At 31.5% G+C, this 21,425-nt stretch overlaps 1 protein-coding gene across 1 annotated transcript; it reads right to left on the reverse strand.

The window, feature by feature from the left end:
* Positions 1-1,641: 1,641 nt before the first annotated feature.
* LOC141697299 (ATP synthase subunit O, mitochondrial) lies at positions 1,642-10,813 on the reverse strand. Its single transcript, XM_074501593.1, has 6 exons — positions 10,609-10,813; positions 9,932-9,982; positions 9,229-9,472; positions 7,520-7,632; positions 2,154-2,240; positions 1,642-2,069 (listed from the first exon to the last, which is right to left on the reverse strand). Exons 1-6 carry the CDS (start codon positions 10,702-10,704, stop codon positions 1,941-1,943), a joined length of 720 nt encoding a protein of 239 aa, XP_074357694.1. The 5' UTR covers positions 10,705-10,813; the 3' UTR covers positions 1,642-1,940.
* Positions 10,814-21,425: the final 10,612 nt, after the last annotated feature.

Consider the following 21,425-nt stretch of genomic DNA (forward strand, 5'->3'; position numbering starts at 1 on the left):
AGTAGTAACAAATATTTTGATTGTACGTGACGTGATCTCTAAATTAAATATTTTGTTATTTATTATAATATGTGTATAATATGCGTAGTTCATATATATGATATACAGTGTAAGTTGATAAAAACTTGTTACATATGATGGATCAGATGACTCAGCCTATTCACGAATTTCTTGTATTGAAGTGTCAGTATAATGTTGTTAAATTATTTGTGACAATATTTAGTTAACGAATCTACTATTTATACATGAGATATATATGTAGTTTAAAATATGTTATTGCTTGTGGTAGGGTTAGTGTCAAATTACATATTATTTTCTAATATAAGGATTAATGTAACATTATTTTAATCATTGTCATTTTTCTAAATGATTTTAACCTTTTTTCATATACAAATTGAGCAATCATATATATTGACTTCATGTACCAAACTTTTCTAAATTCGATAAAAATTTCATAAATATTAGTACATAAATTTCTAATGCTTTAATGTTATTACCAAAGAAATAATACGATAATTTATGTGATCATTATACTTACTATTCATTTTTAACATAAAGTAAATCGAATCAAATCATATATTTTAGAATGTAGATAAATTCCTTTCGTAGTTTATAATTTCAAATATGAAAATAATTATATAATAACATTTATATTTTCATACCAAATTAAATAATTGCAAGAAGTTCTCTGTATTATTCAAAAACGTTTAAATTCATAGATAATTTTAATTATATAAAATAATTTACAATTTACATTTTTTATAAGAATACTATCTAAAATCTTTGAAGTCAATTCATTTTTTCAAATTACTTAATTGCTATATTTTTTATTGTAAAAAAAAAATTAACATCTTTCTTTTGATTTTGTATGAATATAAATTAGAATATAAAATTTATTTTTTAAGAATTCGCCTATACTAAAAAATTACATACACATAATTTAAATTTTGATATTACCATATATTTTATTTTAATAAAGTGGAATATGGGGAAAAATTGTTAAATACAACTCCAGTAACTTTACCCATCATGCCATAATGTGGACAAAATAGTGAGTAATTTTCATAAATTAGGTCAAATCCATAATAAATCACAATTAATCAATCTTACACTTTTTACCTATGTTATTTATTAACTTGGTATTATTTACAAACAATTTATGTGGATGTAAGATGTTACAAACAACTTATTTCGTTGATTTAACATTCACATCAATCCAATAAACAAACTTTCTAAAGGCAATATTACCTAAATTTACTTTTTACAAATAAACGAAACTCTTTCCTTCTAATTGTATTTTTTCATTAAAATCAATGAACTATTTCCCCTCTTAAAAAATGCATGTTAACTTGAATTTCATATTTTTTTATGTTTGATTTTACGTAATTTTGTTTCGACTCTTGCTGACTGAACAAAATGATAAAAAAAAAGTGACAACTTTTTTTAATGATCAACTTTAATAATTTCAACCCGACTAGCCATGTACTCTGTTGATTGGTAACCCATTTCAAAAAGCAGATAAAATGGAGAAAATATATCACCGAAGCGACATGATAACAAAATATACAATTCACTATTTTCTTGTACCATATATCCAGTAAATTACACGCACACCTACATAACCGAAAGAAAACTGACATAATTCAAATACCAGGATAGTATATTTGCACACCCACAGCCATGTAATAACTAAATTAAAACTCAACTCCAGAACATCATTTAATACCAGGAGAACATAATTTCAGAACATAAATTTAAAAATTGCAAGGGGACCAAAGTTAAAAATTTAACAAGGAGAAATTGTGTATAGCAGGGCTTGCAAATTAATCATCAGAACTACCAGCTCCTTTTATTTGCAACAAGGAACAAACTGTCACACATTTAAACGTTACTTTCAAGAAAAGGTGTACACCAATTGAGCCAAAAAGGTCTAAAATCTCTCAAAGATTGTCAATGTTGATGGGATCACGAAGGAACCGTTCCATCTGCCTCGCCCTAGTCCTTATGGAGGCATCAAAAACTTTTTGCGAAAATTCTACCACTATTCCACCAAGAATGCTTTGATCAATCTGGGAATGCACATGTTAAAGTTAGTCTTAAAGAACATAGAAAAGATAGACCAATAAACAAACCACTATATAACAAAGTTGTACCTTTTGTTCAAGGTGAACCTTCTTCCCCTTCCCAATCAAACTCTGCAAAGTTTCTTTCAGTTCCTTCTCCTCTTCTGGAGGTAGTTCCTGGTAAATTAGATATAATCAGACAACAGTAGGAAAATCACTGGTACAAACTGCATGCAAATTAAAAAAACCTATGACACTTGACTATGGTAAAGAACAACTACAATACAACTAAATATAAGATAATTCCTTAAAAAAGTTATATCATATAGCTATTGCATACAGGTATTTTACAGGCCAACTTAAGACATATAAGAGTGTTGAGCCTGTGGGGCTGACCACCCAACAATTTAGTTTGGACTAAATTTTACGTATAGGAGAGTACAAAGTACAAGAAACTGAACTTGTAACACTCGCTGATGATATACTTTTACAATAAGTAGAAGACAGAATTTCTTTCAAACATAGACCTCTTCTTCTCCTGATATTACATTAAATCCCCAGCCTACCAGAGCTTGCGAAACAGGCAATCAACAAAGATAAAATGTTTTGTTCATCAATATTTTTCAAATTAGGATACAACAGTTCCCTTACGAAGTGCCAAGTCACTAACAAGAGATAGGATGAGTATAAAGTCATCTTCCACGACCTTAATAATTAATTCAATTTCTTCTAGAAAGTAACAACCAACATTTTTCAGCCGTTACATTTAAAGAATAGAATAATCATGAAAATAGCATAATGATATCAGTTCACATGTAAAACCGCAACATATGAATAGCAAGGAACCGCCACACAGAATTGATTTAAATTCTTGCAAGGTAAAGTTGCACTGCTCGCTATATAAAATCTAACATGGAATAAGATTCTTGTTATTAGTTACTTAAGTGAAAGAGACAAGTTCTGATTTACACTTGTTTAGGTTATAATACGGTTAGAAAATGTGGTTCGGGAAGATTGTAATATTATACTATTTTATGAGTCGTAGAAGACTCGCAGACGCCGTATCTGTAGTTTCATAATGTCAGGCAAGGCATAACATGCCGGCACATATTTTGACTGAGAAGAGCAACTCCTTGCAGGAATGCTGGTTAATTTCCCATCTAGTAACTAAAGTTAAGACATTAAATTTGCATATGCATAAGTTGATTATAATAAGTGTCAGTTTAGTAACATAAGAGTACTGTTCTCTACAATAATGTAAAGTTTTCTCCAATGATGTAAAGTGGTTTCACAGCACTCGATGCATGTAAAGCAATTAGCATGTGAGCATTTTCCTTCTCAGATTAGTGGGACTGGGTGGAGCATCTGTTCTAAGAAAAGGTACCCTTAATGAGGTTACACGCCAACACAAATGTCAATACTTTATTAGTTTATTTATAATATGCTTAGGATTTAGTTTTCAAGAGAAATGGTTTACGTTGGTTTACGTTGCTGTTTTAAGTTGGACGGTGTGGAGCATCTATTTAGGAAAAACTACGGTACCCTATATGACGCTTTAATTGTGTCTTGTCAAAGTTGAATAGTTTACTTGTGCTGCTCTATTGAGCTATCTGTTAATAAAATCAACACCAAGTGTTTGGTTTGTAAATGTCAGTCATGTACATTGTTGCAAATTATCAGTCTAGTGTGCTTTCTTTTGATTCAGTGTTTCTTATTTTTCCAACATGCAAATAAGCTTTTAGATTATTGGATATAAAGTAGGACAAACTCGCTTCTGCAATTCATCTAATGGGCTTGTTTAAATCTCGATATACTAAAAAACTACTTTTTTGCCCTACCCAACCCATGTGGCATTTATTGTCATCCCCCTAAACTCCATGTTTGTTTACCCGGATAACAATCCAGGGATTATTATACTGGTAATATAATCCCATCACTATTATCCCCTTCACTATTAGTCCTTCAAACAAGGTAATCCTCTGTTTGTTTTAGTAGGATTATGCATAGGATAATCTATTTTTTTTTCACGTGTATACTTTTTTATGCAAATTTAGTATAATTTGTTAAAAAATATGTAATGTAAATTTTATTACTTACAATATCATACATTTTTAAATTAATATATTATATATTCGTCATTCAACAAAAAAATAAATTAGATATTCATAAATTAAAATTGAGTTTTGTTTACATTTAGTAAAACATTTTTATTTTAATAAGCAAGTTAACATATTTATTATTACTCATTGTATTTTATTTAATTATATACAAAGAAACGGATGAAAATGTATTAAAAATAAACATGAAATATAAAGTGTTTAACATAACTAATTACTTTGTAGTTCATACTGTTAATTTACATACAATTCATAGGTTATTCTATATACTACTGTACATATAACCTGTAACAGAAACAATCCCGCCAAATACCCGAGGTATTATATAATCCAACACATTGTTATCACGAAGACGGCTAGTCAACAACTAGTCGGCGACTAGTCGACACGAAGGTACTCAGGCGCCGAGAGTCTCGATGGTGCAGGTGCAGGACAAGGGGTTAAAAACAAGTAAAGGGAGAGATAATGTGGATTAACCGCAGAAAACCCACGCCTAAGGTGATCCAACCGAAGAAGAATCACTACCCTAGGGTTCTCAACCGCAGAAGAGAAGTTTGTTAGGATCGCAACCCATAACAAGAGAGAAACAATTCTCAATTTCAATAATCAATCAATTCTATTTCATAATGAAAGATTACATGAGTTTATATAAATAACTATTACTTGGATACCAAGTAATTTCCTTAAAACTAAATACTTATATATATAAACTACCATAACTCATTAAAGGAAACAAATCCTTTATTTTATTCTACTAATATAATCTAGAATGTTCCTAATAGAATATAGAATATATATTAATAACAAAACACACTTATATCTAAATATTAATATATAATAAATACAAACTAGTATTTTAATTCTTCGTTTGGCATCATTCTCCTCGCCTTTGAAAAAAAACTCGTGGATCGTCCACGAATTTTATAAAATTTGATGTGTCATGGCACTTGAAGACCTCGAATTCCAACTCCATAAGCAAGATTTTTGGAAATAACATGGGCACAATAAGATTTGTTGTTGTTCCTAATATTTTGTCAATTCTTAAGAAATCAACATATTCCACGTTGATGTTCTCGCGGTTTGCATCTTCTTCACTTTTAACAACCTCATCTACCTCTTCTTCTTCGATATTAAAACACTGACTAGGCGTCTTCTCATCCTCTTGTTTTTCAATGTTGATACACTGCACTTTAGGAGTTTGAAAAACCTGATTTCTTTCAACTGGGGATGAAGGTTTTACCGGCGGAGTTGGAGGATTATGCTGCAAACCAAGTTGATCCAAAATTACTTTTATTGTTGTTTGCACATCTTGCATTTGCAAACTCAAATATTCTAACTTATTCTCCAGATTTCGTAAGCCCAAATTGTTTTGCTCGATATACCTGTCCAAGCGGCTGTTTACTTCGCTTGCATTAAACATTCTGTCAAAATAAGAATTCGGGGCTGTTTTGCAAGTTCTGGAATATCCGGGGGGCAGCCGGCTGTTGACAGCTTGTTGGCAGCTACTAGCGGCTTGAAGGTGGCTGTTGGCTGTTGTCTGGCAGCTTGAAGGTATCTGCTGGCCGCTGTTTGGTGGCTGGTGTTGGCTACCGGATGCTGGTGGTGGCTGCCGAAGGCTGCTGGAGCAATTTCTGATGGCTGCTTGGACTGCTGGTGGGCTTCTAGGTGGCTTCTGAAGTGTTTGATGAATTTCCCGAGACAAGAATGGATGGGCAGCGAATTTATGTGCGCTGAGGTTAATTTTGGTTATGGAATGGCCTGATATGGTGTTTGGGGGAGGAGCGGTGGCTCTTGATACCACTTTGATGCAGGACAAGGGTTAAAAACAAGTAAAGGGATAGATAATGTGGATTAACCGCAGAAAACCCACGCCTAAGGTGATCCAACCGAAGAAGAATCACTACCCTAGGGTTTCTCAACCGCAGAAGAGAAGTTTGTTAGGATCGCAACCCATAACAAGAGAGAAACAATTCTCAATTTCAATAATCAATCAATTCTATTTCAGAATGAAAGATTACATGAGTTTATATAAATAACTATTACTTGGATGCCAAGTAATTTCCTTAAAACTAAATACTTATATATATAAACTACCATAACTCATTAAAGGAAACAAATCCTTTATTTTATTCTACTAATATAATCTAGAATGTTCCTAATAAAATATATATTAATAACAAAACACACTTATATCTAAATATTAATATATAATAAATACAAACTAGTATTTTAATTCTTCGTTTGGCATCACTCGAAACCCGACTTGTCATCGTGAAGGTCGTCCAAGAGTCTCGTAACCCGACTTAGGGTCTTCATAACAAAAATTGTGGTGTACCGTGCATATTTTGAACTTACTATTCTATTATTTCTGATTTAAATTATAAAACTAACATGTTCAATTATATTATATATTAAATCAAGTAATTATATGTATAATGAACATTTTTTGACTTTTTACAACTAGTCGGGTGACTTATCGACTAGTCTTCACGAAGGTACTCGGGCGTCGAGGGTCGACTTGGCGCCGTGATAACCTTGATCCAACGTAACAATACAAATTTTGGCCCTCTCTAATCTCAGGATTATAACCCCTGACACCAATTTATTAAACAAACGTGGGACTACTTCTAAGTTAAGGATTACAGTCCTATCACGCCTCTTATCGGGGTAAACAAACATGGAAGCTTTTATCCTATCCTAAACATCTATGGTGGTTAGGAATTTAAAGCTAAATGATGATACAAGGAAATCAAAGTCTTTTACATGCAGAATCAGGCAACTTAAATATTACAAGTTAAAATCTGGATTGTTGGTGGGTGTTTCAGCAAGAAAAAGACTTGTCGTTACAAGTTAACTGCTCCTTCTCATAGTATTGCTTAAGACTTGAGTAATATATTTTTTCATTGTTACCATAATAAACTGGTTAATATATCCTTACTTACAAATTTGGTGCTTTCTACTGCCTCACATGATATTTTGTTTTTATTTTTTTCTGGCATGCTTTCCAATCTTTCTTCATCGAAATTTGTCAATTATGGTCTTAAGTTTATAACTGCCGTTTTCCACGCTTATATTTCTTGTGCCTACATCAAGAAGCTATCTTTGATAGACTTGAGCTTTACGCAACAACACCTATGCCTACATGAGCTTCTAATAAAAGCAAAACTATGGTGACTGTGTAAACTTGAGTTGTTCCGTTCTGTTCTGCCTTCTTTATAATGAGAAAAAAACAGATATATAAACAAATTAGTGCCTCAAACATGACAACAGAAGTAAACATAAACAACAGTTAACCTTTACGGCCCGCGTATAAACAGCAGTTCAACTAGTAGAACTTACGATGACAGTTGTCACAATTGCTTTAACCTCTCCTCTGTATGCCATTGTTAATTCACTGAATCTCTTTGCGATAATGTCAAGGTGCGGCAACCTTCCGTTCTCAGCCAAAACAACTGGTTTAAAATTTTAACCAAATCATCACTAGTAAGAGATACGGAGACACACAATAGATACATTTCTTTACACAAATAGGAAAGCAAAATCACAAAAACCTATAGCAAAATGACCGCACAGAAACAAAAATAAAAATCGAACTAGCCACTCTATTTAAAAAGAAGCTCATAGTCATAGCTACTCTACAATGAGAGAGAATTTGTTTAGTTGAAGCTTATGACCTTGTTCCAGAAATACATTCCTATCTTTAAGTATAGAGCATGAAAAAGTTCCTTAAGCCATAGTTGGTTCATTTCTTTCCTCCAGACTCAAACAAGTTTTAAATTTTAGGATCTGGAGTACAAAGCCATTTGTTCACTCAAAAAATTTCCTATCTATAATATTATATCTCATGCTTTCCAGCCTGTCTATAATAGCAGACTATGAGATTTATTGTTCTCAAAGACAGTTACTGACAGCACAATATGGATGTTATTATATTCCAATTTTTACTGTTCTACATAGGGCTGAGCATCGGTTGGTTTGGGCGGTTTGGAAGGTCCAAACCGAACCAAACCGAAATTAGCAGTTTCCCTAAAATCCAATCCGAAACCAAACCGTTATGTGAAAAAACCAAACCAAACCAATCCGTTTGAAACGGTTCGATTCGGTTTGGTTTCGGTTTAAACCGTTTTTCCTATAAAACAAAGTTAGAAATTAAATTAAACTTGAAATTGTAAATGAGAATTGAAATTTTGTACATATTATTGAATTATATTTTCTATTATAATCATATTCAAAAAGAATATATATAAAAATAATGACTTTGAAAAATAAAAAAGGCAAGAAGATGAACGAAAAAGATGTGACCAATTCTTATGCTTTTATTGAATAAAAATAAAAATAGTGAAAATACAACACATACATGAATATTTATATCTTAGAATAAAATATATTATGATTAGTTCTTTTATATGTTTTAGTTTACACATATGTTGTACATAATAATTTTATTATTAATTGCACTTTACTAATATATTTAAATATTCGGTTCGGTTCGGTTATATCGGTCGGTTTGGAGGTAAAAACCGAAACCAAACCGAAAAAATTCGGTTTTTAAAATGACAATCCGTAACCGAACCAAACCGTTAGTAAACCGTAAAATTCGGTTTGGTCGGTTTGGATTGGGCGGTTTCGGTCGGTTTGGATAATTTATGCTCAGCCCTAGTTTCTACATAACTAGGAGCTCCTCAAACAGTGTTAAAAAGTACTTACAAAATTTACTGATATTGGCTAGCAATAATAAAACATTTAAGTCTATTGTATAAGAAATGGAATTCAGATAAAGATTTAATATGCTGCTACCAAGCTATGGATTTCATGTAGGTAAATTAATCTAGGTATTATCATATATTGATCACATAAGCCTAGCTCTTGGCATGAATATGGAGATAAACATATAAGATAAATCAAGTCAAGAAACCTTTTTTTTCGTAATGCGATATTTCTGAATGATAAAAGTATTCATAGTTGTCACAATATTGACAGAAAACCTATTTTCATGTCAAAAATGCTAAATGGCATACATGATACATCTCTATAAGGATTTATCATACCGAGGAAGTTCCTTGTAACATCTGAGAACTTAGCATGAGTGCAGATATCAGTTATAGCTTTCACCCTAGTATCTTTACGCACTGACAAATCCTTCATAAACAGAGCAAATGTAGGGGTGTTCTTTGAAGCTTCAACAAAATCAAGGAGCTCAGTCTCAACCTTGTCCAATTCATTAAGTTTCGTAGCAGCAATGTACAATGCAGATGAATAATTTCCAGAGACTCCATACAATGCCAGAGGCACCTAGAAAATCAAACATCATAAGAATTAGAAAGCATAAAAGGAGAATAGTTAACTCTTTTGAATAGTTGTGGATAACTGAGAATCAATTTACATATAGTAAGAGGACTAAAAATAAATCAGCCACAATAGCTACACCCACAAGGTGAACAATTTAGGTTTATAATATAATTGAGTTGGCCTGTGTGTGTGTCTATGAGTCACTCAAACCCCAGTTTTCCTTTAGTAACAGAAGACAACATAGATGCTAAACTTTGTATCTACATAGATGCTTACCCAAAAACTTCCAAGAACCCCAATTCAATTATTTTAAGTGAAGTTCCTCGAACTTTTCCTATTGTTAAGAAACCAATGTTTTACAGCATTGACGAGGAAACCAGGAAGTTATTTATTATACCCTTCTAAAGATTAATATAAACAAAGAATCAGCCAAAATCACAAAAGTCGAAAGAAGCAAATCACCTTAACTTTCTTTTCCTTGGGAGCAGCGCTGGTGGCAAAATTCCTCGAAACCTACAACACACAAAGCAGAAAAAAAAAATTCTAGTAACAAATAGCAAAACACTCTGATCAATTTTGAAGCTCAAACAATCACGCTTCTCAGAATTAAAACCTAGTAATCATACGTAGTAATAAACAAAAAAACTCTGCACAAAATCACAAATGAATTTACCATCCTCTTCACAACACAGATTATCTACATATAAATATAAATACATCTCTCTCTCTCTTCTCTCCATCCTCACCAAATAAATTATAATTTTTGTACATAGAACTCTCTCCCTCCCCCATCCTCTCTCTCCCTCTCTCTCTCTCTACCCCTCGCAACATAAGTTATCTACATATATAGATGTGCATACATCTCTCTCTCTGTGTGTGTGCGCTTTTGGAAACAGTAAATTAAATAACGCAAACATTAATTATCCGGAAAAAAACTCAATTTTTGATCAAATCATCATCAAATATCTCAATCTATCGCATACAGATATGCAAAACATTCACAGATCTAAACATAAAAAGTATACATACATATATATACACACACATATGAATCGGAAATGAAACATTTGAACACAAATCGAATTGACATATACATACAACACATATATAGAAATGAGATACAAGGAAAGAGAGATTACCTCGGGATTGGCGAGAACACGGGGAATAGATGATCGTTGAGAAGAGGTGAGGGCTTTGTTGATGAGAGGGAGAGCAGATCTGAGACGACTCGCCATTTCTGATGATTTTAGAAACCCTAGTTCTGATTTCTAATTTGACTCGCTGAGAAGATGACTCGTTTAGTAGGGTGCTTTTATTGGAAGCTAGGATTATTTTTCTTACTCTCCCTATTTATGCTAATAACAAAATCTTATAAAATGCTATGCATTGTTTTTTTTCTGAATAGAAAATGCTATGCATTATTAATTTTAATTTTGGTGAGCTAATTAGTACTTTTACGACAAACTAGCTCATTGCACGGGCATGTTCTCTAATGCGTGAATTGATGTTATTTTGATTGTAATTATCGACGATATATTCATGTTGTTTCATAATGGATCGATTAACTAAATATCTCTCTTTATTGAATTGAGATCGATGTCGTACTTAACGTATTTTTTCTCAAAATGAATTGAATATGCGGCGAAATATACGATCAAAATATTATACAAATGACAGCACACATATCTCATGAAAATAATTACAATGAATGAAATATTGCGAAGTTAATTAAAGAGTTACTATATTTGTTTACATGGTACAATTAGTGATACAAAATATAATTAATCTGAGATAATTCTTACTTTCCATATTAGAAAATGTAATGATTGGATATGAAAGCCGACATATTAAATATAATATTGTACAATTGATAATATAAGTACATTTTTCAATATACATCATTTTTTATGATAAATGTATTAATAGATAGGTCAGTAATCAATGGTTATGGAAATTGAAAAATGGACTACATCGGTTGAACTACCGTCAAAAATCGAGAATTTATCGAACATATTTTTTTATTCTTTTTAAAATATATAAGTAAAATAATTATATTTGAGATGTGTAAAATTGCATTTGTACATCCATACTAAGTTATAACATTATTTTGTGTGCATTATTTATCAAATTAATAAGAGTCTTAATCATCTTTACGCATCTCTCTTCTTCTTCACTTATCTTTTCAGTTACTATTCGGCAGCCGTTTGATTTCTTCATTTAAAATCATCATTCTTCACCAACTCGATGTTGAGTATATTTCTTCTTCCTTTTCTTCACTTTATAGCCTCAAATCGTGTGTTTGATTCGTCAAATTTTGACCGGAATATTGCCGATTTTGATCGAAAATGACAAAAATGTTGTATGCTCCGATTTTGCTCTATAATATTGTTTGGTGCTAGCAATTTATTGGTGAAATTGTCGATTTCTATAACACTGCAGTAATCTTATAACTCTTTTACTTATACCTCTGAAAAACTTTAAATTGGTTAATGTAAGAAAAATGATTCATCTTACCAATGTAAAATATTAATATAATCGTAATGAACTTGATATTTTAATATTTTATTATATATATTCAAAATCTTCAAACCAGTCTTAGTTTATATTCGATTTGGTCATATAACAAGAATCTCAACTTTATTATAAATCCCTTCGTAACCCACGATTTTATTCATATACAAAGAGAATATCTATTATATTTTTTGGGTTTAATACTTGATACACTAACATTGTCATTTTCAGATTAGCTAACATATTAAATTTATTTACTAAAAATAAATTTATTTACTGAAAATAAATTTATTTTATATAAAGTCTTCAAAAAAATAAGAATTTAGTATATATACATGCAAATATTATTAAATTTTAGATATCTAATTATAGGTTGTTAATATTCAATTATAAATGGTAACATATATAAAATTATTAATACTAATGAGTTAGGTGTAATTAATATATGTTATTAAATATGACAATTATTTATATTTATTAATAAGGAGTAATAATGACTTAAGTATAATTAATATATGATATTAAATTTGACAGTTATTTGTATTTATTATTGAGGGGTAAATTAGTAATTTGGAATAAATTGTCTCATCTAACCCCATATTTGCTCTATTATATATATAATATAATAGATTATAAAAAATACTGCTATTTTTGAAGTTGTTTGTAATTTTAATATTTTCTGAAAATATTTTTTGTAATTAAAATCAATTGAATATTTAACTTATTTTATATTTTTTTAAAGTAATTAAAAAATATTCAGTTGCATTTGAGATTTTACGTGGCTATTTAAATTGTACCGATTTACAAAATTATATTTCTGTCAAAAGTTTTGAAAAAATAGATTTTTGCGAATAGACGTTTTAGAAAAATGTATTTTTACAAAAATAATTTTTAAAATTATATATTTCAAAAATTTCCTTACAAGTTCATTGAGTTATTTATTTATTTATTTATAAATGGAAAATGCTTGTTTTTTATTTGTATTTTTATTTTATGTTCATTGTCCAAAATAACAAAATATCTCAGATTGCTCTAAAAATCAAAAAGAAAATCTGAAATAATTTACTTCGTATAAGAGTTCAAACATGACATATATGGGCTCGTTTATTGTTTTTTCAAAAAAAATGTAACTTATAACTTAAAATTGAAAAATCTCATATAACTGATATAAACATCGTAACTTATAAGTTATTTAGGCGTTTGGATATTTTTACTTATAAGTTTGTGATGTGTTTGATAAATAATAATTTATAAGTTGAGAAATTAAAATTTTAGCAAATTAATTTAATACCTAAAAAAATATGAAAAGATGAAATTTAAATATAGAACTATAAACTATTATAAGCAAAACTCTAAATAAAAAGTTATAAAATATACACATAATTCTTAAAATCATTGATTTTATCCATTATTCACTCGATTAACAACTATAAAGTATTCTTCCAATTCAATTAATTCCTCCATATTATTTTAAAATAAGATATTAAATATGATAAATCAGAGATTATTGTAATTTTTGAATATATGTTAGTATTTGTATTTCAATCAATCATTAATTATTCGATTAATCACTATAACATATTTTTACCCATTAATTATATAATTAATCACCTACAACATAATTTTACACACATCATGTATTTAAGAAACACTTTTATATGTTCACAGGTAAATAAAGAAATCAGAAAGGAATATGGATAAATACAATTTTGCATCTGTTAAATAAAATAAGTGAACGAGAAAGTACCCATTCACAGAAAGTACCCATTCACATACTTTCTGATTATCACTGTTTAAGGGCTAAAATGACCATTTTATTTTTTTTCCCTAAATACTAACAGTTTGCTTGAATGGGATTTTCAGTTGTACGAGTTGGGCACAGGGAACCTCGACATTAAACCAGCCTGGTTGAGAAATAAATCGGGCTCGGGCTGGGTTTGAATCGGGGAATAAAGACTCGTAACCGGCACGCGAATAATCACGGGTTGCGGGTTACAAACGAGCTGTGTGGGCTACTAGATGAGCTGTGCGGGCCGAATAAAGCATATCAAATACAAGTTGAGTTTCCATCAATATGTATGATTTTCATGTAAAACATTAATAACATTCATAACGTTTTTAATATACCTCATTAATCATAATACATATTTTCTTATTTGTGTCGTATAATTTGTATTTACTAAATAAATACAAGTAGAGTAGTCATTGTACGTGTAAATGAAAAAGATTGAAGTTAATCCATCAAACATTATCAAGATGTTTATAAAAAGAAATTAAAAATTAACATATATGTATATTGCAGAGTCGAGTAACTTTTTTTAATTTTGGTCAAATAAACCCGGAGTAATGAGATCTTTTATTACTAAAGTCATTACTAATTTACAATTATATTGCTTAATTTAAAAGAATTAGTAATGCATAATTATAGTGGTCAAGATCTGCAATCATAATATTCAACAAAATAGAATTTACACTACAATTAATATAAGTTTATTTTTTAAGAAAAAAGTTATTTTTTTAATTCAACGTTTATGTTGTTTAATATTATTGATAATGTCTTAATTCATTAACTAAAGTTGATCTCGGCCATGTACTTAGCTCTTAATCCTCTCCATTATATAAAAGTTAATTTTATAAGATATCAGATAATTGTCAATTCATAAATTAAAATTGGCATAATCTATTTAGGTTTGAACACATTGAAAAAAAACTTAAATTTAACTGATCATTCTTATTTTGAGAACATAAAAGACTTTTGTTATTTTTTTCTAATATATATCAATAACTCTGAAATACACCATCAAAATTGAATCTTTTAATATTGTTAATGATAAAGTCACATGTGTGTGTATGTATGTAAATTATTATTTATTATATTTTTGAGTAAATTATATGTTGGTCTCGTTTATTTATATGTTAGATATCTTGGTCATATATATATATCTAATTGTTATTTAGTAAATTACTCAAATAACATATATTTATGATTATTCAAAAATTATAATTATGTAATAAATAAATTACAATTATTTATATATCGTAGACGTAGTAGCACTGACAATCAAAGAATATCTATTTTTACTCAACAGAGCATTAGTCAGGAATGTGACATAAAAATAATTCATATATCGTCAAGACTAACTACTGATATTCAGAAATTTTTTCAAGAATTTAAAGATAAATTTGTACTAATATCATCATTCAAATCATTTTAAAGTTTCTTTCATTTATGATTCTAATATTTCTTTTTATATTAACTTTATAACATTGTATATTATTTTTCTAAAATTAAATATTTTCAATTTGATGAATTTTTTTAAATATTAGTTGAACTTGTTAATCCTTTCAAAATATCGACTAATATTAATTTTTTTTATTTAGATAGCATAACATGGATTAAATCAAATAGTACAATATATTATAGTTTTAACCTTTTTTCAAATAATTTAAAATAGTTGTACAATATTTTCCAGCACTAAATATTGTTTTTGTAAATTTATTATTGCTAATTTTTTTTCAAAATATTGAATTCTGTAATTTTTCAATTATATATATATATATATGAGTTAAGTTCTACTGAGTCCTTGTTTTTAGTTCAGTACATGAGTCCATATATGTTCTGCAAATAAAATAGTATAAAATTTTTTGTAAAACGTATTATAACGTGAATCATGTTCTACAAATATCACTATTTTAATAAACATCTTGCAAATCTCATACATTTGACAAGTTTGCAAAACATATGATTTTATAGAACAAGATTAATTTGAAGAACATACATATTCACAATATTGAACACGTAAATATTCAACTTGCTGAATATTAATGATATAACACCATAACACACTTTTATATCATGTAGTTTATTATTTTAGTTTTTAAATTATTAGAAACATAAAACCTAACCATTAGATTGGATTGTAATATAAAGTTAGGATTTTGGACTTCAGAACTCCACAAAAAATAGGGACTTTATGTATATGATTACTTATAATAACCCTATCAAATTGAATAATATAAAATTTAGGATTTGTTTCACAAATATTTGAATATAAATATATCTTTAATTAAATAATGCAATAAATAAACTATTTTTTTATGAAAAAACATCAAATGTCTTACCATTTTTTAAATAACTTGTCAATGAAAATTATTAATTTTATTTTATAGTTATAGTTTAATTTTTTTTAAAAGAATAAAAAAATAGGACTTTAGGAGCACGTTGTTATTCCCAAGGAACTAACAATGAGTTTTACAGAAGGGGGGTTGAATGTAAATCTCAAAACTTTTTCAAGTTTTGAGCAATTTCAAAAGCTAAGTGTATGATGAAAAGATGTGTGTGAATTGCTTTGAGCAGGTGCAAACAGATGTATATTTAAGACACAAATGTAAAGAACACAAAGGCTTTAAAAACTTTTCTGGTGGATTTGTTGTTCCACCAGAGATGTGTATTTCAGAAAATCTATGATACAAAGAATTGTTCGCAGCTGCTTCCTAGTACAAACTAGATGATTTTTTCTCTATGTTTTTCTAAACAGCTCTGAAAAATTCACTTCTAATTACTAGCTGCAACTTGGTTTATATATCACCAAGTTTACAAGTGAAGACAAAGATAAAATACAATCATAAAATAGTTCTTCACATGTTTCTTCTTCATTTCTCTATCCAATGCAATCTAAGATAATCTGTGAATCTTTGAATACTTCCTTATTTGCACCAGAATGGAAATGCTGTTTTTTCTTGATTCCTCCAAGAGGCTACCACATTCCAATTGTCTCTGTCAACCCATGTGCCTCTATCAGCTTATGAAAAGTTACTATCAACTACTATGGAATTGAGCATCCGTTGAAGCTTTCACCCGTTGATGGCTTTATCCGTTGATGCTTTAGTGACATCCGTTGATGCTTTAACAGTTGAAGCTTTATCCGTTGATGCACTCATCCGTTGATGGATGTTATCCGTTGATGCTTTAGAGACATCCGTTGAAGCTTTGTTTCTCATCCGTTGAAGGCCTTTAATCTATCAGTTGATACTACTTCATTTATACAAAATTACAAGGCATGAAATATTTACAATTAGCCCTCCTATTTGCATATCCACTAGTAGTCAACATGACTTATAATTTCCCACAACTTCTAAGAATTATAACTTAAATACAGAGACTGAAATGTGCTACAATACTAAACTTATTTCTAAGTAAAGCTACTCCATCAACGGATAGCCAAAGTGGTCTTATCCGTTGAGGCTACAAACACTAGATTTCTACTTAAGTGTTTTGTTTAACTTATCATCAAACTAATACATATGTTCCTAAAAATCTCCCCCTATTTATGCCTACTAGAATTATAGGCATAAATTCAGGGTTAACTTGATGATAACAAAACACTTAACAAATATATGAGTTGAAACCAAGTAGAAATTCAAAAGTGTTGCAAAAGTGTATGTACTGAGATAGAATTGAAGATTTACAGTGTTTCCAATGGTGCTCCTTTAGTCTGAGCAAATCATTTTCTTTTCCTTTGTTCCCTTGTTTTCTTCCCTAGCCTCCTGTCATTTTCCTCTACATGGAGTTGGAGTTGTCTGTAGTTCAGCTTCATCTTCTTCAATGATATCCAACTTAGATTGCTTGTCCTTGAGAGTTTCATTAATGGCAATTTTAAGCTGGTCTTCAAGTCTGAAAAATCTTCTGACTCCTTTATTATCTCTGAACTCCATCAACCAATGAGGTGATTTATGAATTGTAATTCCATGCTCAGGGATGAGTAATGTTCTAGGCAAGTAATTTGACTCCCACCAATTCTTCCTTATGCTGGCAATCTTGTTGAGAATCTCAGTTTTGGCAATCCTGGTAAAGCCAGTATCCCTTTTGATAGCTGAGTAGACTCTAATCAAGGTAGAATAGCCCTCACTTAGAATTCTTTGAAGAGGCCAAGTCCTTTCCACACTTCATTTATACTTGAACACTAACCTTTCTGGTAGCTGTCCATAGGCATTTATTCCCCTTACTTCCTCCATCTCATCCAGGTAGAGTTCAATATCTGTATATTATTTTATGTCACAAATGTGAACATAATCATCCTTTGAGGCTTGTGGCTTAGGTTTAGGTTTATGTTTCTGAGTGAATTTACTTGAGGTTAGAGGAGGTGTTGATTTGGATTTTCTTTTCAGTTTCTTTGGTGGTGGAGAAGTAGTTAAGAAGGTAGGCAATTTGATGGTGTCCCAATTAATAGGTTCCTCTTTAGGGATGATTGTTTCACCATGGATATTTATACTGGGATCAGCCACAACAAGTTCAAGAATAGAAGGTAGTGGTTTAGATTTTGATTGGGTTTCCTCAGTGTCATCTCCACTCTTCCTTTTTGCCTTGGCCTTCTTTCTGTTCCCTTTCTGCCATTCATTTCTTTCCTCACTTCTTTCCTCCACACTCTCACCAACCATATTCCCTATATCCACATTTATGCTTTCAATCTTGTCTTCTTCACTCTTGTCTTCAATCTTCTTCTTTTCTTCAATTTGACTTGACTTTAGCTGTTTTTCAAGCTTTGCTTGTGCTCTTTTATCAGCCTTCAGCTTTTTAGCTTCTTCCTTTAGCCTCATGGTCTCTTCCCTCTTGGCTATTGAGAATTTGGGATGTCCTTGCATCACACAGATACTCTTTCCCACTCTATAGATGATAGCCATATTCATTCTTTCCACTACATCCTTGGTCTCTTTGTGCTTTATGATGTTACCACCCAAAACTTTGTCTTCATCAGGATTTGGAAGAGAAAAATCCACTTCTTTTAGTTGTGCAAAGCTTAGAGGGTTCTTTGTAGAGTCCTTGTTGAATCTAGTGGTTGGCTTGAGTACCATGGGCTTCAGGTTCCTTAAAGAAGTTTCTCCAACCTTATTCCTCCTTACTGGTTTGTGCTCCATAATGATTGGCTCAACTTTTGTGCTATGTTTCACAGATAAGGATTTTGTAGTTGTAGAGGCAAACACTTGTTGCAACCTTTCACCAATTCTTCTCCTTTGCTCTTTCACCTTCATCTCAACTGCTGCTAGCTGGATTAGATCAATTCCATCAAGCTTTCCTTTGATTTGAAGTGTTGGAGAAGTAGTGATGGTAGGAACTAACACTTTGGATATTTGAATGTGTGTAGATGGCTCCCCTTCCCTTTTCCCTTTATTCTCCCCCTTTTTGTTATCATCAAGGAGATGAGTCAAGCCCTGTGCTTTAGCCAGTTACACTAGAAGACTAGTCTGAGACTATTGATTGTGAAGAATGGTGACCATAGAGTTTTCAATAACTTGAACTCTTTCCTCCAATTTGGCCATCTTCTTTTCAGCATCTGATTCTTTTCTCAGTCTCAGTAACAGTTCATGCATGGTACCAAAGGGCATGATTGAATCCAGCTTCTCAGTATTGTAGGACTTCAAGTCAGCTATATCCTTCTTGAGTTCATCCACACTTAGATTCTGTCTTAATTGTTGTAGTTTCATGAGATGTAGAGAATCTAAGTGGGTTTGAAGAATTGCCTTGGTACCAGCATTTGAAGTTTCCTGAATTACCTTTTGGATGGCCATGACTTGTTTGACTAAGGAGACATTGAAATGCCCTGGTGTGGACTCCTTTGTCAATGCTCATTCAGGTAACTCTGGAATAGAACTTGGGCCTTCATCTCCCCCTAAGTTCATGCTTCCAACAAAAGAACCAGAGTCATCATCATTAGAATTTACTCCAAATTCCTCAGATGGCTCACCAGCTGTAGAAGGCATCATATTGACAGCAACGTTATCCCTTTGTAGAGATTCTGAAGTATGTACTAGGTTTAAAGTCTTATCTGCCTCCTCATTGCCCTGAGTAGCCAACAGTTGATAGGCTAACACATGATGAGTAAATGTGTCAGCATCCAAGGAAATATTATCAATTACAGCTTTGTAATGTTGCTAAAATTGTCTTTTCTTTTCAGCATCATCCACAATCACTGACTCACTAGCAATGGCTGGATCCACCCTTATATCTCATGTACCTGCTTTTCTCTCAATTTCTCTCTTTTCTTGCATCAGGGGCTCCCCCTAGCTCACACTCCTCACACCCTCACCTTCACCTACTAAGGTGGTACTCCTCTCACTTTCTTTTGCCATGCTGGAAAAAATAGCATGCAGATTTAGACTCTCAAGCTCTCCTTTTTCCTGGGAACAACCCAGCCTCTCACTCAAGTTTTCACTCCCTTCCCTCAACCCTAGAAGTGATGGTACAGTAACCATGTCTTCTACACTTGGAATTAACTCAGTTGTTTGTGTAGAGACTATCAACGGATAAGGAATATCCGTTGAGGTTGAAACTGATGATATCAGCGGATAACTACTGTTAAGCTTATCCATTGAAGAACAACCGCTTATCAACGGATGAGGGATATATGTTGAAGAAGGAAAAGAAGTAGAAATTGAAAGTGACAGAATTATTGAATCTGTGTGGATTGATTTAATTTAGGTGACACAGATTCTTCAACTAAGTTTGAAAGAATTGGCTGATGATCCAACAAATCATCTAAAAGATGATAATCACTAGTATTTGAGTGGGGTTCCTCCCTGAGTTGTAAAGAGGGAGAATCAGGAATTGATGTGAAAATCATGTCCACATCCAGAGATGGTGATGGAGAATTTGGTGGTTGGTGTGTGTCAGTTTTGAGAGAATGGGGCTGTGACTCCACATTTGTTGGAGTCACATAAAGCTGAATTTGAGAAGACATAGATACAGGTGGTTGTATCTGTGCAGTGTGTGCACCCTGTGTTGAAACTAGGGTTTTTACCTTCTTTCTTCTTGTGAAGGCTTTTACAGGTGAGTGTGTGGCTTCAGTTGGGGACTATTTTCAATAGCTGCACCCTTTTGGGAGGATGCAACTAGGGATGAGCTTGAATCCTTTTCAACCACCACAGTCTTTTGAGAAACTGTGGCTTGGCTAGCTTGGGTACCACTCACCTCTCCTACCTTATTCTGGGGGTTTTCTTGATGTTCATCCTTCCCCTCATCACTAACACCTTGTTCACTCCCCTCAGGGTTTATGGTAGTTGTTACAACTGTTGTCTTTTAAGAGACAACGAAGGTGGCTTTCTTTGACTTGGATTTTGAAACTTTAGGTTTGGTGGCCTTGGTAGGAATCTGTTGGGGCATTAACACAGATTCCATGGCCACACTTGAAGGCAAAGAAATGATGGGGTTGGAAGTAGTAGGAGTTGAAGAAGTATTTACCTCACTTACCTGAGGTGCATCCATGATTGGTAAGTATACCAATGGCACCTGACTGTTGAGGTTAATTCTTAAAAGGTCTGCAAGGACCCTCTTCTCTTGTGCCCAACATTTGAGTTTATTACTCTCATTATTTATGACCAAACCTTCAGCAACATGGTTAGCCAATAACATAAAGAATCTAGCAGAGTAGATGTTATGAGGTCTATTAGC

This window comes from Apium graveolens, chromosome 11 (assembly GCF_009905375.1).
Source record: "Apium graveolens cultivar Ventura chromosome 11, ASM990537v1, whole genome shotgun sequence".
Lineage (NCBI taxonomy): Eukaryota > Viridiplantae > Streptophyta > Magnoliopsida > Apiales > Apiaceae > Apium > Apium graveolens.

Bases quoted from the DNA above. Each gene is read 5' to 3' on its own strand.
- LOC141697299 (XM_074501593.1), bottom strand. From the start codon at position 10,704: ATGGCGAGTCGTCTCAGATCTGCTCTCCCTCTCATCAACAAAGCCCTC. The intron at 9,473-9,931 runs GTGATTTGCTTC...TTGATTTTCTAG, and splicing joins CCAAGGAAAAGAAAGTTAAG to GTGCCTCTGGCATTGTATGG. The intron at 2,070-2,153 runs GTACAACTTTGT...GTGCATTCCCAG, and splicing joins AGGTTCACCTTGAACAAAAG to ATTGATCAAAGCATTCTTGG.